General features: G+C 34.4%; 1 protein-coding gene across 1 annotated transcript in view; it reads right to left on the bottom strand.

The window, feature by feature from the left end:
- Nucleotides 1–833: 833 nt before the first annotated feature.
- Nucleotides 834–26,852, bottom strand: part of LOC140451593 (neuroguidin) — a 226,104-nt gene continuing 200,085 nt past the window's right edge. Inside the window, exon 4 of the mRNA XM_072545444.1 lies at nucleotides 834–1,137. Within this exon, the coding sequence (XP_072401545.1) occupies nucleotides 916–1,137 (222 nt within the window). The 3' untranslated portion in view covers nucleotides 834–915. The remainder of the gene's footprint in view (nucleotides 1,138–26,852) is intronic.

Genomic DNA, 26,852 nt, shown 5'->3' with positions numbered 1-26,852 from the left:
TGGATAGGGACGACTGGAGAGAAATTCTTGAGGAGGCTAGGACCCACGTAGGGTTGTAAAGCCGGAATGATGATGATATTAGGAAAAATTTAGGGGTGGCATCAAATGATGCCACAATGAGAACATATATTAAAATGGTTCGGACATGTTCAACGTCGAGACGGTAATTTGATATTTTTATTTTCATAGATTTTTAAAATGCCAGTGCCATAGTGCCAAATAAAAAAATGAAAATTAGTAGGTTATGGAACTTTTTTATAGAAGTGGATGATAATTATGTGTCATGCAATATTTGTAAGGCAAAATTGTCCTATAAAACGAGCACATCTAATTTAAAAAAGCAAATGCAAGTAAAACATCTGACCATATGGGATATACCGAAATAATAACATGTGTAGAATTTTATGATGGTCCATAATGGCAACACTTTTTATTTAACATACATAACGAGTTTCACATACGACTATTTCGTTGCTCTGTTAGATCACAGTTTAGCCCACCCTATATATGCACAATATGAAGGAGTAGACGAGGAAGACTATAGAAAACGCTTAAGCAGGAAATGTCGATAAACAGGATTGATATTGGTATGATACAAGATATAAACTCATGAAGAAATGTAATTAAGGAAGCAGACCCTGAGTATAAATAAAAACAAAGAGAATAATGATCAATAAAAATTATAAACAGTTTCCATCTTCTAATAAGTGTGATTTCTAAGGTTGGCCAGATAAATACACAAACATAATTAAATGAAGAAAACTTCTTCTAATTTCTAATAAAAGCAGAAACCACTAATAAAACCATAAATACATTAAATAAAAAATAGTGTATTATTTTTTTAAGATCCATATTTTTTATTTCACCAACTACCATATTATATTTATTTAATAAAAGAGAAACAAAAATGCATATTTAATGAAAACGTCTCTGCTTGAAGTTTCCTTTTTTATTAATAGAAAAATTTTTTCTTCTTTTGTTTCTCTGATGTGATAGTCCAAAATCTGTAATTTCATCTCCTAATGTTCCAAGTGTTGTCAACTGATGTTTCATATGTTTCTCTGATTTACTCATTGATAAGCGTGTCATATATTCCTCTTCGTACTCTTGTCGCTCTTGTTGTTGTTTTGAAAGTACCTAAAAATTACCTGAGCTTAGAAATTTTAGACAACCAACTTCTAATGATATATAAAAATTAATAATTTATATCAAATACTTTTTATTAACACACATCACAAATGAGATGGTCAGATGACTTGAAGAAACACGCAGGCCCGAAGTGGATACAAACTGCCTACAATAGAGAGACGTGAAAGAAGGAAGAGGTCTATGTTCAAAATTGGACAGCAAGGGCTCTATAGATAGATAGACTTTTTATTAATGTGCTCTAGTATCGATTTTTCTATAAAAATAATCATAATGAATCAATGAATATATTATTTTCAACAAATGAGAGTATTTTCTCTTGTAATAATGTAGCATTTTTTTCCACGCTGTAAAATTTCCTGAAAGGTTTTTTAATAAACATTCCGAATTGGATCTCGAGATCTTCTCTCTCGGTAACTTAAAATTTTAAACGAGAATAAGCATAATCTCACTGTTTATTTACATTGACAAACGTCGCTAAGTGAAATCAAATAAGCGGCTGGGAAAATTTTACCGACGAGAGATCGTCAAGGCAAGGGATTTTTAATCTGGCGATGGGCCAGTTAAGATCCGCGTTCGGGACTTGGGTACTGTCGCGTCACTTAAAAGAACACCGCTTTATCAATATAGGTGTTGGCAGATTTTAGGCGTTTACTTTGAGAGATCTATTATGGTTTCCTTCCTATGAAGTGGCGTTGAAGCAGTATCCATAATCATTAACTTGTTCGTTGGCAAGCAGTTCAACTGGTAATTCATTATTAAAAGAACCCGCATAGACTGTAGTCGAAGTGTATAGTGAAATAAATCAAAATTCACTGTTTTTTTTGTTATTTATTTTATTTTACGATGTCTGTAATCAATTTGTAACGGCACTGTAACATATAACCAAAACATATTTCTTAATTACTGCTCTGTATATATTTCCTTCTACACAAACATATTTCTTTATTAACCCTTTCGCTACGGGTCAAGTATCGATTGTGCGTTGCTCATATACGGCGCCCGGAAAATTTTGCACTTAGCGATCGAGAAGGCCACTCAGTAGTTTACATTCTTTATACTGAAGTGGTTGAATCGTTTTTCGTTTGTCGGCAGTTTGTTGATATTCGTTTTATCGAAGTAATGGAATTTTTTTTTCGTAAAACGTGTTTAAAAAACAAAAAACGGTATTCAGAAAGTACGGCGCTAGGGTGGGTGATATGCTGCCGTGTATGTACGGCATCAGTATGGTGTATTTATGGATCGTAACTTACATGAACGATACTAGCAAGCAAGATGAACAATGTAGAACGTACTATTACGATTATAGCTCTTCAAAGATGTAAATACTTAAAAATGTACGGTGACAGAACCTGAATAATGGAGATTAATTTGCGTAATAATACGGCGCTCGCTCATCAAAGCTGCAAATGAAAATCGTACTTTTACAGCAACTGTATCGAAAGGGTTAAATACACCTCTGTATATTTACTTTACCGCAAAAAAAGTGAGATGTCGTTAAAAGTTTTATTACTTCATAAATCAATAACATATAAGAAAAAGATTAAAATCCGTAAACTAATTTTCGAAACCAAATTTAGATTTTTGCTTTAATCTGTGCCTTCTAAGAATTGCAAGGCACAACAGACGTTGATAAAGATGTTATTAGAGACATGGGGAATCTAAAAATTGCAGAATAAGAAAAATATTATTTACATTATATCTCGTTTTTCGACGAGCCGCCGTGGCCTCGCACCTGCACATAAATATTTTATATATTTTTTACTAAATATCCAAAGTGTAAAATCTAGCTGTTGGTTAATTTACGTTAAGCTCATAAAAAAAACAGTGAATCACCCAAAAAACAAGTCATTCGAGCCCACCCCTTATAACCTGATCGGACTATATATCGGACCCATATCTATTTCTCGTTAAAAGGTTTTAATGCATGTCATAAATCACTCACCGGTATTTTTTATCGTTCTAAAAGTCGACCATAAAAACGTTTTATGGTTTGAATGTATAGCGGTCAGATAGCCAAGCGGGCTGGGCGGCCGGTTCTCACTCGCTTCACTGCGAGTGGTTCAGTGGTTCGATCCCCAGCTCGGTGTACAGAAAACAAAAAGGCTAACGCAGCAGTTTAAAATTCTAAATGAATCTGCGGCTTAGACTAGAATATGCTGGTGTCTGATCGGCCTATGGTGGAGCAGTACGGCAAGAGATAAGGGCTTGCGGCTCAGTGATACTCCTCCATAGATCCCTACCGGAAGGGCGAGGCGCCTAAATATCGGGTATATATATATATATATATATATATATAGTACAAACGTAATTCGGTCAGAATACGCAGACGGTATGTAAGCTTTAAATTCCTGAGTTATATTACCGATACAGCGATGAATGGAAATGTAGAGGTCCGAACTTACACTCACAATAACTTTTACGAACGTATAAAGTCTGGATAAACAACAATAAAAATGTTGCATTACCATCCAATTAAGGTAAAAGAATTACTATTATTTTAAACCGCGGTGGAGAAAGCAGATGGATCAATAACGCAGTACTGATATCTACCAAAAAAATTAAAGATGCGTCATTGTACTACCACGATGATATGGACAGTGGTCTTTTTTAGTATTGGTTGGAAAACTCTTCTCCCAAAAACAGCGTAATTGTCATGGACAACGCTTCATACCATTACAGATTAATTAAAAAAATACCGAATTCTAGTTGGAACAAATCTCAAATCCAAAAATTTCTATATGAGGAAGATTTGTATTTTGAAGAGACATATACGAAAAAGTAGTTATTAGAGGTTACTCCAAGTAAGCAATTGCAAAAGAAATATGTTGACTGTGCTCGCAATACTGGACATACCGTGCTTAGACTACCTACTTATTTTTGTATATAAAATCCAATAGAATTAATATGGGCCCAATTAAAAGGAGATATAAGAAAACATGTGGCTCTTAAATTTTCATCGGCTTTCTCCAATTAATTGCAGAAGAAGTAAAAAAACAGTACAGGGACAAGTTGGAAAAATATCATTGAATACGAACGGGGGTGGAAAATGAATACACTATTTGCCAACATTAACTAATTTAATTATAACTGTAGACATTACCAGTGATGAAAGTGATATAATGTACGACAGTAATTCTGAATAGAGTTGTAAGTAACGAGAAATATATCTTTATTTACTCTAATATTTATACTTGGTTTAAAATATTTTTATATTTGATACTTACATGACTTTTCAGATTTTTTAATTTTTATATAATAGGAAAAATGTACATATACATGCTTTTCTAGTTAAAATCATAACTTTTTTATTTTAATTGGATCAACATTGATAAAAACATTGTAAGAAAATAATTTTAAGGTCCATTAAAAGATTCGTTGAAACCGTTAAAAAAAAAAGATAATACGATTCTCTATAAAATGCTGGTTCTTTGCCGGTATAAACTCTTTCTCGCGTCCCCAGTTGGGACGATCACAAAACATGATATATATCTCGCTAGTCCCCAGTTCGCGCTCCACATACATTATACGTAATTATTTCGCACTCTCAGAAGAAATCACTCCAGTCAGAAGTCTGACGATAGACAACTTCGCGCTACGCAAAATTATTTCGCTTCACCACGCATTAGACATATCGAAGAGGTGAAGTTTTTAAACTTAGTAGTTTGTTAACCACAAATTGAAAAAAAAGTGCAACTGTGGTAAAATAAAATAAAGTTATTTAAACTTACAATCTACAATTACTTCAACAGCGAATTGGTACCCGCTACGACGAAGATTTATTAATTTAATACATACTATTTTTTTATTATATAGAGGTTGGTAGTTTGCCTTGCTGTTTGTGTCATTTTGACCTCACGGCCATTTCTATTCACGTTGTGTGCGTGAGTGTTAAACCTGTAAATTCATTTACCGGTGAGATTCAATAAGCTTAAGACTGGTAACTTCATTTTATCTTTATTACTATTAATCTTAAATAACTTATAATGTTACCTAAAGTTAAAATTAAAATCTAATTTATTAAATAAATTGTTGGAAGTGCATTCTCATGATCTTTCTAGTTCTTTACACTTTAAAGTAAACCTTAATGTTTTTTACTTAAGTTTTTATAATAACTTTTTCGTAAGCTTTTTCATATTTTTAACATCATTGACTGCTACATGTTTTGTAAGGTAACACACTTTTATTGTAACTTCTCTATGGATTTTTGGTTTCATATTGTTCTTTTTAGATGAACTGATGATGCCTTCTGAGCAGAAAGCGAAACGTCTTCAATAAATAGATGAAATAGCCACCTTCTTTGTCTTTTATTTCTCCACTTTGACCGAAAAACCCACCACTCTTCGAGTGTACCTTAGTTTATATATATATATATATATATATATATATATATATATATATATATATATATATATATATATATATATATATATATATATATATATATATATATATATCAAGAAAGGGAGTACGACCGTCAATCCAAAATAAACTTGGGTTTTTCGGTCAAAGTGGAGAAATAAAAGACAAAGAAGGTAGCTACTTCATCTATTTATTGAAGACGTTTCGCTTTCTGCTTAGAAAGCATCATCAGTTCATCTAAAAAGAACAATATAAAAAAACCAAACATCCATAGAGAAGTTAAAACATGTTTGTTACCTCAAAAAGACATGTAGCAGTCAATATTAAATTTGTAAAAAAGCTTACGATAATGGAACATTTAGAGATAAAGTTGTATAAACAACTGAAACTAGGTACAGTTTACAAATTAACGAACTTAACACAGCAAAAGAACATGTGATAATAATACATGTATATAAAAAATTGTTGTAAAAAACTTAAGTAAAAAACATTAAAATTGATGTGTAAAGAACTAGAAAGATCATGAGATGCACTTCCAACAATGTATTATCAGTTAAATTTAATTTTGACTTTAGGTAACATTATTAATTAGTTGAGATTAAAATATAATATTTAAAAGTAAAATGAAGTTACCAGTCTTTAGCTTACTGAATGTCGCAGGTAAATGAATTAACAGGTGTAACACCCACGCCAATAACGTGAAGAGACAGTGGCCTTGAGGTCAAAAAGTGACAGATCAGCAAGGCGAAATACCAACCTCTAATTCAATAGAGCGTTACATTTAAAGATTATGATAAATTTGGGTGACAACTTGTCATTAGGTCAAAAAGCCAAAATAGAAAGGAAAAGGTGGTTCAAATCACCATTTTCCCCCCAGTGATTGGTTCAAAACCCAAAAACACAGCAAGCCAGGTCAATCAAAAATATCATATATTATAATATCTACGTTGTGACTGGTTAGCCAGCCAACAGGTGTTTTTTTGAGGTAACACATATGTTTTAACTTCTCTATGGATGGTTGGTTTTTTCATATTGTTCTTTTTAGATGAACTGATGATGCTTTCTAAGCAGAAAGCGAAACGTCTTCAATAAATAGATGAAGTAGCCACCTTCTTTGTCTTTTATTTCTCCACTTTGTTTTTCCTTAGTTTATATATATATATATATATATATATATATATATATATATATATATATATATATATATATATTGTTGTGATTTGCTCAAACTGTATGTTTATAATATTTATTTTTTTAACAAATTAATATGATATCTCAAGGCTCTTTTACTTATTAAAAACAAAACGTGGCTTCAAAATGTTTTTTGCTAGTTGCCTTTGAGGAAAAAAAGGATAAACAATAGGAAAATAAAATTACAGCACAATTATGACTTACAAAGCAAATGTTAAATTAAAAAAAAACCAATCAAATATTAAAAGTAAAAATTTTGAATAAACATAAATATACCATATACAATGATTAGAAGAAAAACCTCAAACATCCATCAAATCATACATCCACAATTATCAATACAAATTAATAAAGTTTATATGCAAATCTAAAATTTCTTAATTTTAGTGACTCCCGATAAATTATTATGTATTATAATTCTCAATAAAACCAACAAAAAAAACGAATAACTCTAATTTAAATAGGTGGTCGTGATTGAAAGTCTCCGTTTCTAAAAATGACGAAACTAACCTTTTGTTCCCAACATTGATGACTTCACCTCTCTCTCCTTTGATTGTGCCTTGTCCACCTTGCTCGTACCTTTCAGTTTCTCCAGAATACTCCTGCTAAACTCCTCTGATCCAAGCACACAGGGATATCTCAACTAATCGACTTGGTCCAGTATAAAACTATACATCTGTTTATTACTTACAGCATGTCAGTTATTTCTTCTGTCTGCTACCACAGTTGGAACTCTTTCCACCAAACACAAATACAACTTTTCATTGTCATTTGTTTTCAAACATGTGACATGTTTGGCATTATTACACATTGTAGTGCATACATATTTTTACCCAATCGTACCATTACTCGTATGCCTTCACTTATCGTTGCCAATGTCTTTATTTGCGCCCACTAAGTTCACCCGAGGTATTTTGTAAATTAAATTTGTTAAATTAACTTCTTCTATTAATTTTCTGTTGACCAGTGTTATTTCCTAGCCAGTGTCTATCATAATTTTAATTGGTTTCTCGTTGATAAACCCATCCACAAATTTTAAATTAACTCCATTTCTCTTCTCATTGTTTCCTGCCAGTTTAATAAATTCCTTGGGGTGACAAAATATTCCTGTTTGTTTTTTTGTTTTGAGTGGACGCCTTCGTGAAAACACGCCTGTTGTTCTTCTGTGCTTTCTCGCCCGTCATGTTGTCTCTCATATTTACATTCTTCTATTTGAGTATTATTTATCTCTCTTCTGTTTTCTTTAGGTCTATCATTTTCGTATCGGTTCCCGCGAGGTTCTTGTTAATTTCGTCGATTATTATATGTTTTCCTAATATGTGCGGTTGTTTCAGTTCTGATTTTCTCGATACCTGTCTTCGTTCCATTGCCGATTTCTGAGTTCATAGTTCTCTCTTCCGTTTTGTCTACTTTCGTTTTCCCTTCTTGGTATAAATTCTCGTTTTGTATAATCCCTTCTAAAATTTTGTCCTCTATCTCTGTATTCTTGAGTTTTCTTGCGATCTTCTTGCCCTTCTTTCATGCCTACGCGACTCTCCGATTTGTAGAAATTGGCATAAGCTATCGATGTCTTTGTAGTTTTGTAGACTGACGTAATCTTCAAGTGTATCTTCAAAATGTCTTGCAATCAGACCTACTAATTGTTCGGATGAATAATTGTATTGCAGATATTTTGCGTTGTTGTAGACTTGTAGTGCGTACATTTTTTTTTGAGACACCCATCCTCTCATTGTATTTTCCATTTTGCAATTCCTTGTTTACTTCTAATTGTTGGATTTTTCCCCAGAAATAACTCAAAAATTTGCGTTCAAATATGGGCCAACTGTCAAATTCTTCTTCTTTGCTGTCAAACCATAAACTCGCCTTATCTTTGAGATGGTTTCTGATCGTTTCTTTTGATGCTTCAAAATGTCCGATATATTGTACTTTCTTTTTTAAATTATGTATGAAGGGCACTGGGTGTAATTTTCTTACATCCCCGCCAAACCGTATTTTCACTTCCTCTGTACTATGAATAATCATTCCCCTTCTTTCCCCGGAATTTTGTTCATTCTTGATTTCCTCCACTTTTCTTTCTATTTCTCGCATGTCTTCTTGTAACGCGTTTTCAAATTTTGTTTCTAATTTCTCTAGTTCCTTTTTCTGTCAATATCGTATCTCCTTCATTGTATTTTGGATATCTTTAATCTCTGTCTCTTGTTTTGCATTCTTTAGGTTTATTTCGTCTATCTGTTGTATCAGTTCTTTCTTTATCCGCTCAACACATCCTTTAATTTCCTGTTCATAGTTTTCCAGACGCTGCTTTATATTCCGGTTATTTAGTTCTATTACTTGTCTTGTTTCCCGTTGGTTTTCTTCCATTGTTTGTTTTGTTTCTTGTTGAATTCTATCCATTTAATAATTTCTCTATTCCTGATACTTCCTGTTTTTCTGTTTCCATGATTGTTGTTTCTAAAACGTCTTCCTGTTCTAACTGTTCTTCCTGTTTTTTGTTTTCTTTACTTCTGCTTCTTGTGATAGACATATTGTTATACTTTTATCCCCGCCAAATATAAAATTCGAATAGTACGTTGCCCAGACGAAACTTTTCTCACCCAAATGTAATAAATTGTGAATAAATATATCAAATGTAAATATCAATTAAATAAATCAATTATGGGAAATTTGTATCTAAAAAGATATAAAATTTTATGTCATCAAATGTAAATATCACAATTTTAACCACAAGTATCTGCTTGTTCTCATATCTTCTCACGTATCTGCAATCTCGTTCTCATTTCTCTTGCTCTGCCTCGTACAGTACTCGTTCCGGCTTTCTCCTGATGCAGTATTCCAACCTTTTGAAACACTTAAAATTACTGGATACTTTAGACTCAAAGAGTTATATCTTCTCTCCACTTGGCATAATTCCTCTTTTCAACGATATCATACTTGTCACTTTTGACAAAACCAACCCGCCATTTTTTTTCTGTCCACTACACTCACAAACTGGACTCTCCCCTTCGATCCGACCAAACAGACTGCCTTCCTTACTAATTCATTTCATCCTTCCAAAATCATTCCCCCTCCTGAGTTAATTTTACAACCAATCAAAAGAAATTTTAGTCATGACGTATTTTCCACAAAACTATTTTCTCCTTCTTAAACAAGCCATAATGGATTTCCAAAAAAAAATAATATTCCAAATATTTTAATTCTACTTTCTATACTAATCATATTTTAATCTATCTTTACAAATCGTAATACACAGGTATATTTTAACTATCCGCATTTCTTGAAAAACTAAATAACCTATTCTTCTATTAAGTAAAATTGCCCAAATTTGTCCTTGGTTTTGATAAACCGTTTCAAAAACACTTTCTTCCTCCAGCTCCCTAATCGTTTATTTGGAATGCATTGTTCTTGTGGTTAGTACACAACTTCGAGAATCACTTTCTTAAAAACTAGTTATAACTATTTTTATAAAATGTGTCTTATACAGGGTGTTCAAAATTTATATGCTCGTGGTTGAGAAATATGAAAATTTTTATTTTAAATTGAATTCTACATATGAATATGGTCATTTAATTTCTCATGTCAAATTAGGAATATAACAATATATATACAGTATAGGTAAACGTTTATGGTCGGTATGAACCTTACGTCAGATGGAGTGAGAAACACCTGTTTAAAAAGAGAGAGGTATATTAGGTCCGCCCTTTAAATACATGAGTGGAAATAATAAAAAAGAAGAAATTCAACGTTGCCAAACTTATTGGTTTTATTTGACCTGTTGTCTTTTTAGCATTTGAACAATGTTCTAAGATAATCAAATTTGGGCGAAATGGATTTAAATGGCAGCTTACTGTTTTTTATTGGGAATATACCACAATTTTACTTTACAATAAGTGTAATATAACATTTTGATTTCCACTTCCGAAATCGTTTTATATAAATAAAATTTATTAATGATTCGTAGTTTAAGTACAATTTCCGAATTAAAAATCTAAACATCAAAATAAGTTTATTTTAAAGTCAGATTGTGCCTTATTTCCAATAAAAATAATAAACTGCATATAACGCCACAAACTTCATACAAAATTATTGGGACCAGTGTCCCAAGTAGGGACACTGGTAAAGAGAACGACTAGAGATGGGTCGTTGATGTTTTTATGCTTTTTAATGCATTCTTTTTTTTTTCGAATCCTGAGAAAACTAATAAATATTTTTGAAAAATTTAAACGCAGAATGAAAGAATACATTATTACCGAGGGCCGAAAGTCCCTGAAAACTTCTATAATGTTTATTAACCCATTAAGCGCCGTTGATGCGAAAACGCAACATTTTAAAAGGAATTTTTTTTATACAACTAAATATTTTGTTTTTAGAAAATTCTTTATATGTTTTAATTCCTAAAGGCTTGATGATATTGAAATATATTTTATAGAACAAATATAATTAATTGTTTATCTATTATAAATTAATTTCTTCAGCAGTTTTTTACATGATTCGTCATGTCATGATTATATAATCTTCTTGTAGAATTTTCACTTTGCTTATAATATAATGGTTTATATGATTTTTATAAAGCATAAACTACAGATTTAGCAATAACCATACAAAAAAATTAAATAATTTTATCAAGAAAAAGTTACATGCATTCAAACTTATTGTTGCGTTTTCGCAGCAACGGCGGAATGTGCTGTCTCTAGGTAATACCGCCTACGCTACGTGACAGATCGAGTGTAACCGTATTTGACTAGTTCAGTCTTGTCTAGAGCGTTTTAGTATAATCATATACAGCAATAATTGTGTTTCTCTGTATTGTTGCGGATAAAACATATATAATGAGTTCTGGAAAAAATAAGTGGAAAGATAATTATGATCGGAATAGACCTCTTACTATTCAAGAATTGGAAGCTGCTATTGAAGAAATTCAAAATGAGACCGAAATTGATGCTGTTATAATACCACCAGATGTCGATGAGCTTACTGATGAAGAGGAAATAGATGACGATTTATTGGAAGGTATTATACGGTATAATTATATAAGATACTGTTATGTAACTTTTATTTTTTTATTACTTATAGGCCATGATAAGCCTCAAGACACTGCTGTGACATTCGAATTGATGGCTGAGGACAACACAAATTAATTTGAAGATAATTATAATGAACCTTCTACAAGCCAGGCTACTTCAAAGAGGGCAAAATCTGTTCAATATAATACAAACTGGAGCAAAAGGGACCCCGTATACAGTAATTTTCCGGAATCGCAGGAGCACATTTAAAAACAACGTATAAAGGACATGCTTTACGGTAAATCACCAGTTGAAGTATTTTATAATTTTTTTGACGAGGAATTATTAGACATGATTTTAAAATACACTTTAAAATATGCCAAGGACAACAATCGACATGATTTTTCAATGACAGTATCTGATTTAAAGAAATTTATTGCTATTTTGATCTTGTCAGGATATCACACGTTGCCACAAATGGAGATGTATTGGAGCAGAGATGAGGACAAGGGAGTACCATTAATTAAAAATTGCATGAGTCGAAATAAGTTTCGCAATATAAAAAAATATATACATGTATGTGATAATGCTCAACTTGACAAGCAAGATAAGTTTGCTAAATTGCGCCCATTATTTGACAAAATAAACAAAAGAAATCTGCAGTTTGGTGTATTTTCACAAAATTTATCAGTCGATGAGGAAATGGTTCCTTATTTTGGTAGACACTCCGCTAAAATGTTCATCAAAGGGAAGCCTGTTCGCTTCGGTTTTAAAATTTGGTGTCTTTGTTCTCAAGATGGATATTTGTTTCAGTTTAGTCCATACGCTGGAGCACGAGAACATAAAAGTGATATGGGACTGGGAGCAGATGTTGTTATAGATCTATTAAAAGTTCTTGAATTTCCTTCTCAACACAGAATATTTTTTGACAATTTTTTTTCGTCTTTTAAACTATTTCAATATCTTACTGAAAATAATATATACGCCACAGGAACTGTGCGGAAAAACAGAATCCAAAAGTGTCCTTTAGATAGTTCAAATGATTTAAAAAAAGGGGGCAGAGGTGCTTTCGATTTTAGATATGATTTAAAATCCAAAATTTGTGTAGTTAAATGGAATGATAATTCAATCGTTATTATGATGTCAAATAATATACCAATAAATCCAATTCAGCAAGTAAAACGGTATGATAGAAAACAACGAAATGAAGTAAGTGTAGACCAGCCATTTCTAATAAAAGAATACAACAAAAATATGGGGGGTGTTGATTTACACGATAACGGCATAGCCAATTATCGTATAAGAGTAAGAGGAAAGAAATGGTGGTGGCCTCTTTTTATAAATACTATAGACAGTACAATCGTCAATGCATGGAAAATTTATAAATTGGCAAATGACTCTACAATATCGCAATTAGAGTTTCGCTCTTATATTGTTATGGCGCTAATAAAATCAGAAGAAAGTAATTCATTATCAGCCAGCGACAATGAGGGTACATCAGCTCCTAAATACAAAGGACGAGGAAGGCCAACAAAGTCAGAAATACCGAAAGAAATGAGAACTGACAAAGTGAACCACATCGTAATACGCCACCCTGAAAAGTCAAGAAAAAGATGCAGACAATGTAAAAGCCAAACTATATATATGTGTCAGAAGTGCAATGTACATTTACACTCTACATGTTTTGACAGCTTCCATAAATTGTAATATTAGGTTTTATAGTTTTTTTACAAATATTTTATTTAGTTTTACTACTTTTGTATCTTTAATTTTGAAATAAATCTCATAATCCATAAAAGTGTACTTCATTAATTTCTTAACAGATTCCGCCATTGATGCGAAAACGCAACATTATTTTTTTAGAACACCCTGTAACCTAAAAAAAAATTATATCCAGTTTTGTCTTTAAAACACCATAAATAACTAACCCTTATATTATTTTTATAAAAAATTTACATATTTCATACCTTGGCGGTTAATGGGTTAATAAGTTACAGGGATGAAAAAAAGAGAAAATTTAGTGTGATTTTGAATTTCAAATATCTCATTCAAAAAAACTTCTTGTTTATTCTAAGGGACTTTCGGCCCTCGGTAATAATGTAATCTTTCATTCTGCGTTTAAATTTTTCAAAAATATTTGTTAGTTTTCTCAGGATTCGAAAAAAATGAATGCATTTAAAAAGCATTGGCCTGAAATTTTGCGCCTACGGCTCTTAAAACCGATTTTCGTAAACAAGTAACTATGATTGTTAACAGTAGTTTCAAGTAAGAGAGTACCTACATAAACAAACATAATGACTATTATCGTTTATGTGTATATTTATTGAAGTGAAAGAAACTAATGAAGGATATATTTATTATAACTTGAAAAATAAACTCTTCTTCTCTTCTTCTACTTCTTGGAGATCTTTCGATCTGTTTCATTCTGAAGCTGCCTCTTGTTAATTTCCTGGGAGGTAGATTGCCAACTATCCCTCCATCTTTTAGGTGGTCTTCCTGGAGGTCTTGAACCGGGCGGGTTATTTTCTAGGGCAATTTTTGGGAGTCTATTCTCATCCATTCGTCTTACATCACCACATCCTTTTACGCTGCCTTCCCCATCTTATAATATCTTGAATTTTGCACTGCTCTCTAACTTAAGATTTTCATCTCGGCAACCCAAAAATAAACTAAACAATACAAATAGTAAATCGTACTTACATTTACATTACACGTTATTATTAAATCGCGAATCGTCTAAATTGACATTTAAAAACATAAGTTTTTCTACTTTACTTCTTGTTAACTTAATATTCATAAAATATTGTAGTATTGTAACAAAATCCGTTCCTTGTGAACATATATTCAAAACCTAGTTTAATTTTAAATAAGAGAACACGGTTAACAAGAAAAATGGAAAACTTATGTTTTTAAATGTCAATATAGACGATTCGCGATTTAATAATGTGTAATGTAAATGTAAGTATTATTTGTATTGTTTAATTTATTTTTCAAGTTATATTAAATATATCATTCGTTAGTTTCTTTCAATATAATAGCCAATATGTTTGTTTGTGTACTCGCTTATTTGAAACTACTGGTAAACAATCAACTAGTTACAGTTTACGAAAAACGGTTCCGATAAAAATGTCAACGACCCACCTCTAGTTTCATGGGTATATTAGGATCGGAAGCAGAGATATGTAAAATATCTCTGATCGGAACTAATCGTCTCACTAATGGGCAATGGGTGTCAATAAGAAATATGGAGGGGAGACCAAGGGGAAATATGATTGTTATCTTTGTCTATTCGCTGAAAATATGATTTTATATCTGTGTTAGATATGCAATTTCGGAGCAATTGTGGAGCAGACTCCACAATAGAAAACCAATGGAACACCATAAGCAGTATCATACTCAACACAGCGAAAGAAGTCTTAGGAACAAAGACACAACGGAGAGAAGAAACATGGTTCGATGAAGAATGCAAACAAGCTATACAGGAAAGAAATGAAGCGCATAAGAATTACATACTCAGACGTACTAGAGAGAGAAAAACAGAACATGAGAACAAAAGACGAAGAGCAGATAAACTGTGCAGGCAGAAAAAGAGAAAGTATGAAAACCAACGGATACTAAACATAGAGAGGGAGTTTAAGGAAAACGAAACACGTAGCGCATACCAATTTATCAAACATCTAAGACAAGGATACAAACCGAGGACTAGCCTCTGCAAAAATAAGAAGGGTGAAATCATTAGCGATATGGACGAAATTAAGAGAACCTGGATGACATATTTTAAGGAATTACTAAACAAAGGGACACAACCACCATTACAACAACAGAGGCAGCAACAGGCACGACAGGAGGTACAACAACAAGAACTGGGGAAAGATGGAGAAGAAAATGAATTAACTAGACCCCCAACGCTAGAGGAGGTCCAAACGGCAATTCACATACAAAAAAGCCATAAAGCACCGGGAATAGATAAAATACCGGCAGAACTACTCAAGCAAGGAGGAAGGAATTTGACACAACAGATGTACCAGCTAATACGAGAGATGGATAGAAGAAGAAATTCCCCAACAATGGAAGAAAAGTATAATCTGCCCTATTCATCAAAAAGTAGACAAACTGTTGTGTCAGAATTATAGAGGCATCTCTTTACTTTGTTCGGGATACAAAATACTCACAAACATCATTAATCGAAGACTACAACCTCTCACGGAAAAAATCATCGGGGAATATCAAGCAGGGTTTAGGCAAAATAGATTTACCATTGACCAACTATTTACAGTTAAACAAATACTAGCCAAAGCATGGGAATATGACATGGACGTTTACAATCTCTTTGTAGATTTTAAACAAGCCTATGATTCAATAGATAGAACAATTCTACCTAATATATTGGAAGAATTTGGCATACCATCAAAATTAATACGACTAGTGCAAATGACAATGACAGAAACAGAAGCACAGGTATGTATTCAGGGACAGATCATTGATGCGTTTACGATAACGCAAGGACTGAAACAAGGCGACGGACTAGCTCCAACGCTCTTTAATCTTGTTCTTGAATATGTAATTAGACGGTTGACGGTGAGCGGAAATAACATACTTACAAACAAGTCTATCCAATTAGCAGCATACGCAGATGATATAGACATAATGAGCAGAACAGTGAATGCAGCGGAAGAAACCTACGTTGAGTTAAAACAGAGTGCAGAAGCAGTAGGGCTAGCAATAAATACAAATAAAACAAAACTACTCATACAAACCAGATCAAATAGACCGGTGCAACAACACTTTATTGGCGATATAGAACATGTAAATAGATTCACATACCTAGGAATGGATCTGGTCGCAAGCAATGAAGAAGAACCGGAAATAAATAGAAGGCTTGTGCTGGCAAATAAAGCCTATTTCGCGATGGGCCACATATTCAAATCGCGAGACGTACACCGGAAAACAAAACTCCGGGTCTATAAAACAATAATCAGGCCCATAGTAAGTTATGGTTGTGAAACATGGGTGGTGACACAGAAATCTGCCAATGCATTAGATGTGTTTGAAAGAAAAATATTACGTAGGATCCTGGGCCCAATAAGTGAAAACAACAACTGGCGAATTAGGTATAATAGAGAAATATACGAGCAATACAGCGAACCAACTCTAGCACAACATACTAAACTGCAGAGATTACGGTGGGCAGGGCACGTGGTCCGCATGCATGAGAATAGAATCCCCAGAAAATTATTAAATGCAAGAATGCAGGGAAAAGACCTGTTGGAAGACCTAAAAAGAGATGGGAAGACGAAGTCGATGAGGATAGCAGGAACTGCCTGGGAACGCGTTCATGGAAAAGAACAGCGGTAAATCGAGATGATTGGAGAAGCCTGTTGAAGGAGACCAAGGCCCGATTTGGGCTGTAGCGCCATTGGATGGATGGATGGAAGCAGAGATATGTAAAATATCTCTGATCGGAACTAATCGTCTCACTAATGGAAAATGGGTGACAATAAGAAATATGGAGGAGAGACCAAGGGGAAATATGATTGTTATTGTAGCGAGATTAAATAAAACGAGCGGTTCGAATTTATATAAGTATATTTATTTATAACTTTACAGTTTGGTAGTATCTTAACAACTAAACTCACTCCTAACAACGTTACATATATATAATAAAGTTACTTTTCGAGAACATTCTGGCGTTGTCCCACCTCTAATTCGTCTCATCGAGATCACCCGTCCGAGAGACGGGCGCTATTGACATGCCGATTCTTACGTTTTCTATATTCGCCCTTCTAAGAATTATGACGTATCGGAGATGGGCTATTTCGTTACACTGCTCCCCTCTTAAATCTGATCGTCCCGATCAGCAACTCTATATGTAGGCACATGATGGCGGAATCTACAGGACTCTCCAGCTCTGCATGAACCCTTTAGAAAGAAATAACAGTCTACTGACTTTGAAGGATACGATCTCATCGGGTTAATGCAACACACAGTAATTCGTACGCCGGTTTCTGGGAAGATCACTTCAAGCATGCTTCTGACAATCTTCCAGTCCAGATTATCTAGTGCATGGCCTATATTGGGTAAGGCCAAATTCTTGATGTCGTAATTGCACACAATTTTATTCAAATTAGTTAGAGCACGCCATATATCCTCGTAGCTTGCCCTGTCTGTATACGACTTTCTGGTCACCATATACAGCAAAGATCGAGAACCATCTTCTAATCTCAGTACTCTTCCAACTTTAGGCTGCTGGTTTTTTAACTCGTCCAAACGACCGAATTTCTTATAAAATACAGATGAGATTCCTTTAGTCATCTCAAGATCTTGGGCAACACAGTGGGCTAGAGAGACGTTATGCGGAACACTAAAAAGATCCTGCTGAACTTCTGTGGTCACGCCGAATCTAGCACTCTTTCTCTCTGCGTAATTTGACATAAATTCATTAAAGCTTGGTCGCCGGTCATCTCTGATCTCATGTTAAAGGGTTCGTGCTTCTTGTGTTTCATTTGAGCCAGCATATGGTGCAAAACGATTTATGTGAACTACTTTTGGTTTACCTTTCGGCAATTTCTTAATTCGGTATATGACGTCATTTATTTTCTTTTTAATTTCATATGGACCTTCCCATTGTCTTTGCAGTTTGGGAGACAAGCCTCGACGACGTTGTGGATTATAAAGCCAAACAAGATCACCTACTTCATAGCTTTCATTCTTGCATCGAGAATCGTATTGATCTTTCATTCTGTCACTGGCTAACTGAATGTGTTGTCGGGCAAGTTCATGAATGTTGTTCATTCTTAACTTCAGGCGGTCGACATAATCTTCGCTTGCAACATGTTCTTCGGAAGGTCTGCAGCCAAACTCTAGGTCGCAGGGCAAACGAACTTCCCGACCTAACATCAGGCAGGTTGGAGTCTGGCCTGTAGTTTCATTTGCGGCAGAGCGGTAGGCCATTAGGAATAAATGAATGTGCTGGTCCCAATCTCTTTGATGTTCTGATACAACCTTGGACAGGTGTTTACCCATTGTTCGGTTCATTCTCTCGACCATTCCATCTGATTGAGGGTGCAGGGGTCTGGTCTTATTGACACCAATCAATTTACAAACGTTTTGGAAAAGGGTTGACTCGAAGTTTCGCCCTTGGTCGGAGTGGATCTCCAAGGGAACACCAAATCGGCTAAAGAATTCTTTAACAAGTACCTCTGCAACGGTAGCAGCTTCTTGATTTGGTATCGCATAGGCCTCAGTCCATTTCGTAAAATAATCCATGGCTACCAGGATATATTTATTTCCATCGTTTGTCTCTGGAAGTGGACCTGCAATGTCGATTGCTACTCTTTCCATAGGACTACCAACATTGTACTGTCTCATGGGTGCCCTCTTTTTACCAGCTAGACCATTACTGGTTGCACACAGTTCGCATTTCCGGCACCATCTTCTTATATCATCTTTACAGTTCACCCAATAGAACCGTTCTCGAACCTTTTGCAGAGTCTTCGTGATACCAAAGTGTCCACCTGATGCACCGTCATGCAACTGACGCAATACTTCTGACACTTTACTTTTAGGTACAATCAACTGAAGCTTAGTTTCTGTACCATCGTCGTTCTCAAAGGTTCTATACAGAAGATCATCTTTCAGCACTAGGCAATTCCATTGGCTCCAGTAACACTTGACTTCTGGACTACATGCACTAATGTCTTGCCAAGAAGGTCTTTCACTTCGACGCATCCAATCTAATACTGTTTTTATACATGGATCATCTGCTTGAGCGTCTTGTAACTGTTGAGGCTGCCATTGATCATTAATGACGGTTGTTCGTCTCACGGGGCAAAGTCGTTTTTCTAATTTAAGACAGTGATTACAATTTGCACTACACGGCCGTCTCGAAAGGGCATCAGCATTTGAATGAACTCTGCCAGCCCTGTGTTCGATCTCGTAATCATATTCTTGTAATCGTTCTAACCATCTTGCCATCTGACCCTCTGGATTACGGAATTGTAGGAGCCATTTTAGAGCAGCGTGATCCGTGCGAAGAAGAAACTTTCTGCCCTACAAGTATTTATGGAAATGCTCACAAGCCTTTACTACGCCTAGCAATTCTCTCCTGGTAACGCAACAGTTTCTTTCTGGTTTTGACAAGATTTTGCTAAAGTAAGCGATGACTTTCTCCTGCCCATCTTGTATTTGGGAAAGAACAGCTCCTATTGCACTGTTGCTTGCATCGGTGTCCAACACAAATTTTCCTGCCAGTCTAGGATAGCTTAAAATCGGTGCGCTGATCAGAGCCATTTGTAAGTGTTCGAAAGCTCTTTAACACTCTTCGCTCCATGTATATTCTTTGCCTTCTTCTGTCAACTTTGTTAATGGCTTGGAGATGTTGGCAAATCCTTTGACAAAACGTCGGTAATATGTACATAGGCCAAGAAAACTTCTAATTTCGTGTTTATCTCTTGGTACTGGCCAATCCTTAATTGCTGCAAGTTTTTCAGGATCAGTTGTTACACCATTATTTGCTACAATATGTCCCAAGTACTTCACTTCTCGTCGAAACAAGTGACATTTCTTCGGACTCAACTTCAGATTCGCTGCCCGCAATCGTTGAAAGACTTCTGTCAGATTATTGGCATGTTCATCGAAGGATCTTCCAACTACAATTACATCATCCAAATAAACCAGGCATGTTTTCCATGTTAGACCTCTTAAAATTGCCTCCATTAATGTTTCAAATGTGGCCGGGGTATTACATAAACCAAAGGGCATAACTGTGAACTGCCAAAGCCCTGATCCTATCGAGAATGCGGTTTTTTCACGATCAGCTGGCTCTATGTGTACCTGCCAATATCCACTTTTCAGATCGAGTGTGGAGAACCAACGAGAACCAGAAAGTGTATCCAAAGTATCGTCTATTCTGGGCAAAGGATAACTATCTTTTTTAGTTACTGCATTGAGCTGTCGGTAGTCAATACAAAAACGTGTTGAACCATCTTTCTTCTTTACTAGCACTACTGGTGATGTCCATGGACTATTTGATGGTTCAATTACCCCTTGTTTGTTCATATCTTTGATGATGTCTTCGGCTTCATCTCTTTTCGCAAATGGAAGTCGTCTATGTAGCGCTTCATCTAAAACTTTCGGTCTTGCTAGTCGTAAAGCTTTCTGTAGTTCACTGTCTCTTAACCCATTGACGAAGGCATCTACAGCAATTTCTTCCAAAATGTTGTCTGGTACCTCCGGATAAGCCAACCGCAATATACGAGCAACATCTGCTTCAAACTCTCTGCAAACTGGTAGCACTTTTGTATTAGTTATCATGCTCTCTAACTGTTTGATCTTCTCTTCTACTTTATCGAATGTTCTTGTGACTTCTTCAAATTTGTCATTGTTTTGATTACATACTTCGTCGAATCTTCTAGACATATTTTCGAATTTCTCGTCATTTTGTCTAGCTATTTTTTTAATAGTTTGAGACGTTTCATTGAATCTTTCATGAATCAGAAGATTCTTCAATCATTTGAGACGTTTCATCGAATCTTTTGGAAACAGTCTCGAATTTATCATCATTTTTTTTAGAAGATTCTTCAATTTTTTAAGAAGTTTCTTCAATAATCATTTGCGACAATAATCATTTGGACCCGCTGCAGTCTTCATCGCGTTCTTCCAGTTGCTCACGCAACTGTTTTACTGAAAGTTGTACTAACAGCATCTTTGGTCGGGCACACACGTACTTTTTAAATGTTCTTTCGTACAAAGATCACTACCGATCTACGCGGATGTTCCCGACGAACAATACTTTTCAAAAGTTCAAAAGTCTTTTTCAAAAGTCACTGAATTTATTTTTTTTTACTCACACCGTAACACCAACTGTAGCGAGATTAAATAAAACGAGCGGTTCGAATTTATATAAGTATATTTATTTATAACTTTACAGTTTGGTAGTATCTTAACAACTAAACTCACTCCTAACAACGTTACATATATATAATAAAGTTACTGTTCGAGAACATTCTGGCGTTGTCCCACCTCTAATTCGTCTCATCGAGATCACACGTCCGAAAGACGGGCGCTATTGACATGCCGATTCTTACGTTTTCTAGATTCCTCCTTCTAAGAATTATGACGTATCGGAGATGGGCTATTTCGTTACATTATCTTTGTCTATTCGCTGAAAATATGATTTTATATCTTTGTTAGATATGCTGTTGAATTTTACCATACCGACCATAAACTTTTACCTACACTATATATATATATATATATATATATATATATATATATCAACATAGAACTTGATGGGAACGAAAATAAAGAATGAAAGAAAGGAAGATTGGAATGTCAGCTACTTTCCGTGACATTTCAGTTGCATGATCTTGTAACATATTTTCATTAATTAAAAATATCTTAATATTACTTCATAACAATATACAGGGGGAGATTCAAAAATTACTCGACTTTTAAATAAACGAATTTGCAATGATTTTGATATTATCAAACAATTATCGTCAACATTATATCCTGAAGGGAGGTTAAAACAATTATTTATATATTCATTTTAAATACTGATTGTTTATTTCATTAATGACTTCCATGCAGTGCAGATTGGTAAAGTTTTGCAAACAAATACAAAAGTTGAAAGCCGATATTCAGTGGTACGAAGATAGAAAAACAATTTGCGGAGTTTCATTTGTCTGATAGAAAACTACCAAAAACACAATATCCGTTAAAAAGAATTCAACTGACAAGACCATTCAACTAACACCATTCATCATTCTCATCGCTATTGTTAACAATGTCCTTTATATAAACGTTCCAAACAATGTTAAAAACATGATATGTTTTAATGATGTAAAAACTGATTGTAATCGATGTGAATGGACTCTAAAGGATCATGATGCGGTGAATTCTGGACAGCTTCCAGTATTTTTCAAAAGGATACCAAAGTCAGGAGGAGCATTCTACAAGATCATCTTAATATCCCCAAATAACACCGAAAGTGATTTAACATGGTACAAAACTAATAATGATGTCATCGCTCAATATGGTTCATCGATTATACTGTTAACAATTATATTAGTAATGAATGTATTTCTGACGATTAATATCAATATAAATTTTTTTGTAAATCGCAAATGCGAATCATCATGCATTAAATTAAATATGCAAAAAGGAAATCTATTAAAATAAAACTAAAGTAAAACTTTTAATGTTTTATATAAAAAATCCAAATTACATAGGTAATATCTTTTCACAAAACCATTGGCGAAGGTGGTCCACATTTATCGAGGAGCAGGAAAATAGTCCAGCGACGTGGCAGCAGTCTGCATGGGGAGCAAAGTTTCCACTAGCGTAAGGTGAACCACCAAAAACATCAATAATTACGGGAAATACGCCAGTCATGTGACACTTCTGTTTTAAAAAATCTGCTTTTTGTTCTCCTCGAACGTAAATGTAGTCGGCAGCATACAACAACTTGGATTCTAGTAGTATTTTATTAATTCTGATATATTCGACATCTCATTACTCAATGTAGCAAACGGTTGTGGAGGTTTAAATATATAATGCCAATGTTTAGAGCCAATTTCGATACTAAGTTCCTTAGGAACAAACCATCCATCAACAATGAATCCTTGAATGTCGACGAACGCTATTCTCATGATGACTGCTTGTCTGGTACTAACACTTCATTCAACTGATTTAATCTTTTTAAATGATATTTTTGACAACTTCAGTTAGAGGAAAGTATTCAAGTAGACTGTCTTGAACAATTAAACAGTACGCTCGAGTGCTTGCCGGAAAACCTTCATCTGCTTCGATTTCCAACTTAACATCAACTGTTCCTGATCTAAATGATCTATCATCCTGCTTTTAACAGTCAAAAACAAACAAGGCATATTTTTTAAATGCATGATAACGTAAGTAAGTAAGATGTTTTGTTGCAGAACGAGCATAACTGGGAAAGAATTCAGCATAGTTGTAGTGAGCTATAGCATAGTCATTTTTTGCAAAATCCAATTGTATTCTCTCGTTAGGCCAATAGTCCCCATTAATAACCACTCGTACGCTGGACATTCTAATGTGGTCAAATAATGTTGGATCAGCCTGAATATCATCTCGTTTAGAAGTTTGAAAAGCCACAATGATATAGCGTGGACATTCAACAGCTGAGGTTGTCTTTAGACTCCATATCTCACGTCGAGATCCTGCCGTAAGGGAAGGTAGTTCATTGAACTCCCATTTACGGAAAGGTATAATTATCGGTATATTATTCTTAATTGGAGTCATTAATTCAATTTTGATATGTATGATTTTTGGTATGATCTTGACAGAAAATTTCCCATTTAAGCGTATTGTTGTTCGGTCTTAAAGTAAACTCCCGAACCGAATTGTATCTACGCAGTAATTCATTTCGAATGTACGCTTGGATATCAGTAATTTCATAGCATCCGGATGGAATTTCAATATTACGCAGCTTTGTACGATCATGTTACTCATAGAAATAAAACTTTTCACCATCGATGTTTGGAATTGAATTAAATGTATGAAATATTGTTCTGAAGCTATTTTCTTGTGGCATCTTAAATTAATTTATATTTAAATGGGAATAAGCCACAATTAAAGGTTAAAATACGTTTATTGACGTTTCAATTTCCACTTCGGAAATCGTTTTCAAAATACAAACATTTCCGAACGATTTCCGAAGTGGAAATTGAAACGTCAATAAACGTATTTTAACCTTTAATTGTGGCTTATTCCCATTTAAATATAAATTAAATGTATGAAATCACAATACTGATGCATAATACTGTCGAAACGGATCAAGCACAAGAGGCACTTGAGGATTAAACGAAAACTCGATTTTAGTACTCGTCAGGGTCAACAATCGAGACATGACTGATATGTGGTAAAAGGTGTAGTAAGTTAAATACCAAAATATGTTAAAAATTTCTTTATTTTTCTTATACTGTTACATGTTTTTGTTTTATTGTTGTCATAATATGGCACTTCACAAAATACACATTTACTTTCCATAGACATGCCGCAAACATCACTCCATTCATGTTTATTATAGTCTTTCTTGCAGGGTAAATGATCTTCTATACAGCGTTCCACGTTAAGAAAATAACATTAGGCTTATGGAGATCATCATCATTTTGGCTTTACAACCTTGTGTGGGTCCTAGCCTCTCCAAGAATTTTTCTCCAGTCGTCCCTATCCATCGCCTTCCTCCGCCAAGCACGTATTTCCATATTTCTCATGTCTTCATCGATGTTACCTAGGAATCTTGTTCTGGGTCTTCCTCTTCTTCTTTGACCAATAGGTCTAGCAAGGAGCGTTTTTCTAGCTGGGTCGGTTTGCTCCATCCGCATTACATGGCCTACCCACCTCAGACGTCCTATCTTTATGTGTTTTACGATATCTGGTTCCTGGTAATCCTATAGAATTCGAAGTTGTATCGTCTTCTCCAGACACCATTTTCATTTACCGCTCCATAGATGCGCCTTAGTATTTTTCTTTCGAAACATCCTAACATGTTTTCATTGCTTTTTGTTAAAGTCCAGGTTTCTGAACCATATGTTAGGACTGGGCGTATTATTGTTTTGTAGAGTTTTACTTTTGTATTTCTTGATATAACTGTAGATTTAAAATGGAGATTATGGAGATCAGTGTTGCCAAAACTCTCAGGCATGCGGTTTACTAGATTGTCGATATATTTTTCGAATTTCCATTGTCAATTAACATTTAACTGTATAGTCAGAATAACAACTGAAGAACCACAAAGCCTTATTATCATTATGTAGTCTCAGAGAACGACATAAAATCGCTGACATACGTAGACCGTATTATTTTAAGTTGCAATTAGTAATTAGATATATGCATTCCAAGCGGTCCGTTTATTTGCTTTTTAACCTTTAATAGCCGGCAAAGTGCATGATTTAAATAAGCAATATTTTCTACTGATTTCTATTATTCATGGTATATGATATTCTTACCGAAAAACAAATAAACTGTCGTTACTATAATTAAAATAAGATAAAATAAAATTATCTTTTGTAAATACTATTTATTTAATTAAAATGATTTCCCCTAATTTTCATCTCTTGTTTCGAATGGGCACTTTTGGTCAATTACGTTAAAAAACATTAATTTAATTCATGTCGGTGAAAACGAAAATACAAATTATACAAATCTGAATCGTGCTTGTGTCCATCGTGGCATCGCTGCGCTTCTATCGTCCATAAGAAATGCATGGCCCTATCTCCGCAATGTTATTTTCTTAACGTGAAACGCTCTATAGTGCGCGACGAATATCTTGAGGTAGTTCATACCAAACAACGCTCGTTATATTTTCCATAAAAATGCAAATGGCACTTCTCAAGATGTCATTAGATAGTTCCATTGTAGAGAAACTTTAAACAAAGATGTCCACAGTTAATTTGGTTATAACTTTGATATTTATCGTTATTATAGAAAATTCGTCCACCACTCAAATATGATACTCGTTCTCGCGGTGGTTTCAAGCTACCATATGAACCAAAGTATTCTATGTCGCTGTTTATCTTTCGGTAAGCTACCCAATGTGTACCGGTGTTCTTGGAAATATCAAGATTAATAATAGCACATTCATGTTTACGAGGGATATGTGGTAAATCATCTCGCATAAACACGCCACGAAAATTTGGTATTTTTAATTGTTTAGTACATTGATTCAAGTCCACGTTGGTTAAAGGTCTATTAGGTGTAGCTTCAGCGGGAGTTTTTTTACTTTGTCCAGTATAATCCAAAGCCACCTTTAGCGTTTTTTCGTAGGTATAATCCTTTGCGTACATGTTCCATTGCTTGATTATAACGTTTATCCTCTTCTAATTTCTTTTGAGCATTCTTAGAATCAATTACAGTCTTCGCGATAGCGCTTGCACCCCCAGCCAAACTACCAAGAGCTGATAGTCCATAACACCATATTTTGATTCGAATGCAATTATTCTTGAAACTCGTACATTTCTTTTCCCACCTACATTCTTAACGGCCGTTCTAGCTGCTACAAGTACAATTAAGGCTGATTTACGCAAATTTGGCGACGGCAGAGTACGTTTCAACGTTTTGATAATTGGTTGTAGCACATGTCGCTTAAACGAACCAACACCTTTACCTTACGTT

Source organism: Diabrotica undecimpunctata, chromosome 1 (genome assembly GCF_040954645.1).
Source record: "Diabrotica undecimpunctata isolate CICGRU chromosome 1, icDiaUnde3, whole genome shotgun sequence".
In the NCBI taxonomy this organism is placed as follows: domain Eukaryota; kingdom Metazoa; phylum Arthropoda; class Insecta; order Coleoptera; family Chrysomelidae; genus Diabrotica; species Diabrotica undecimpunctata.
This window is presented reverse-complemented; position numbering and strand designations above follow the sequence as displayed.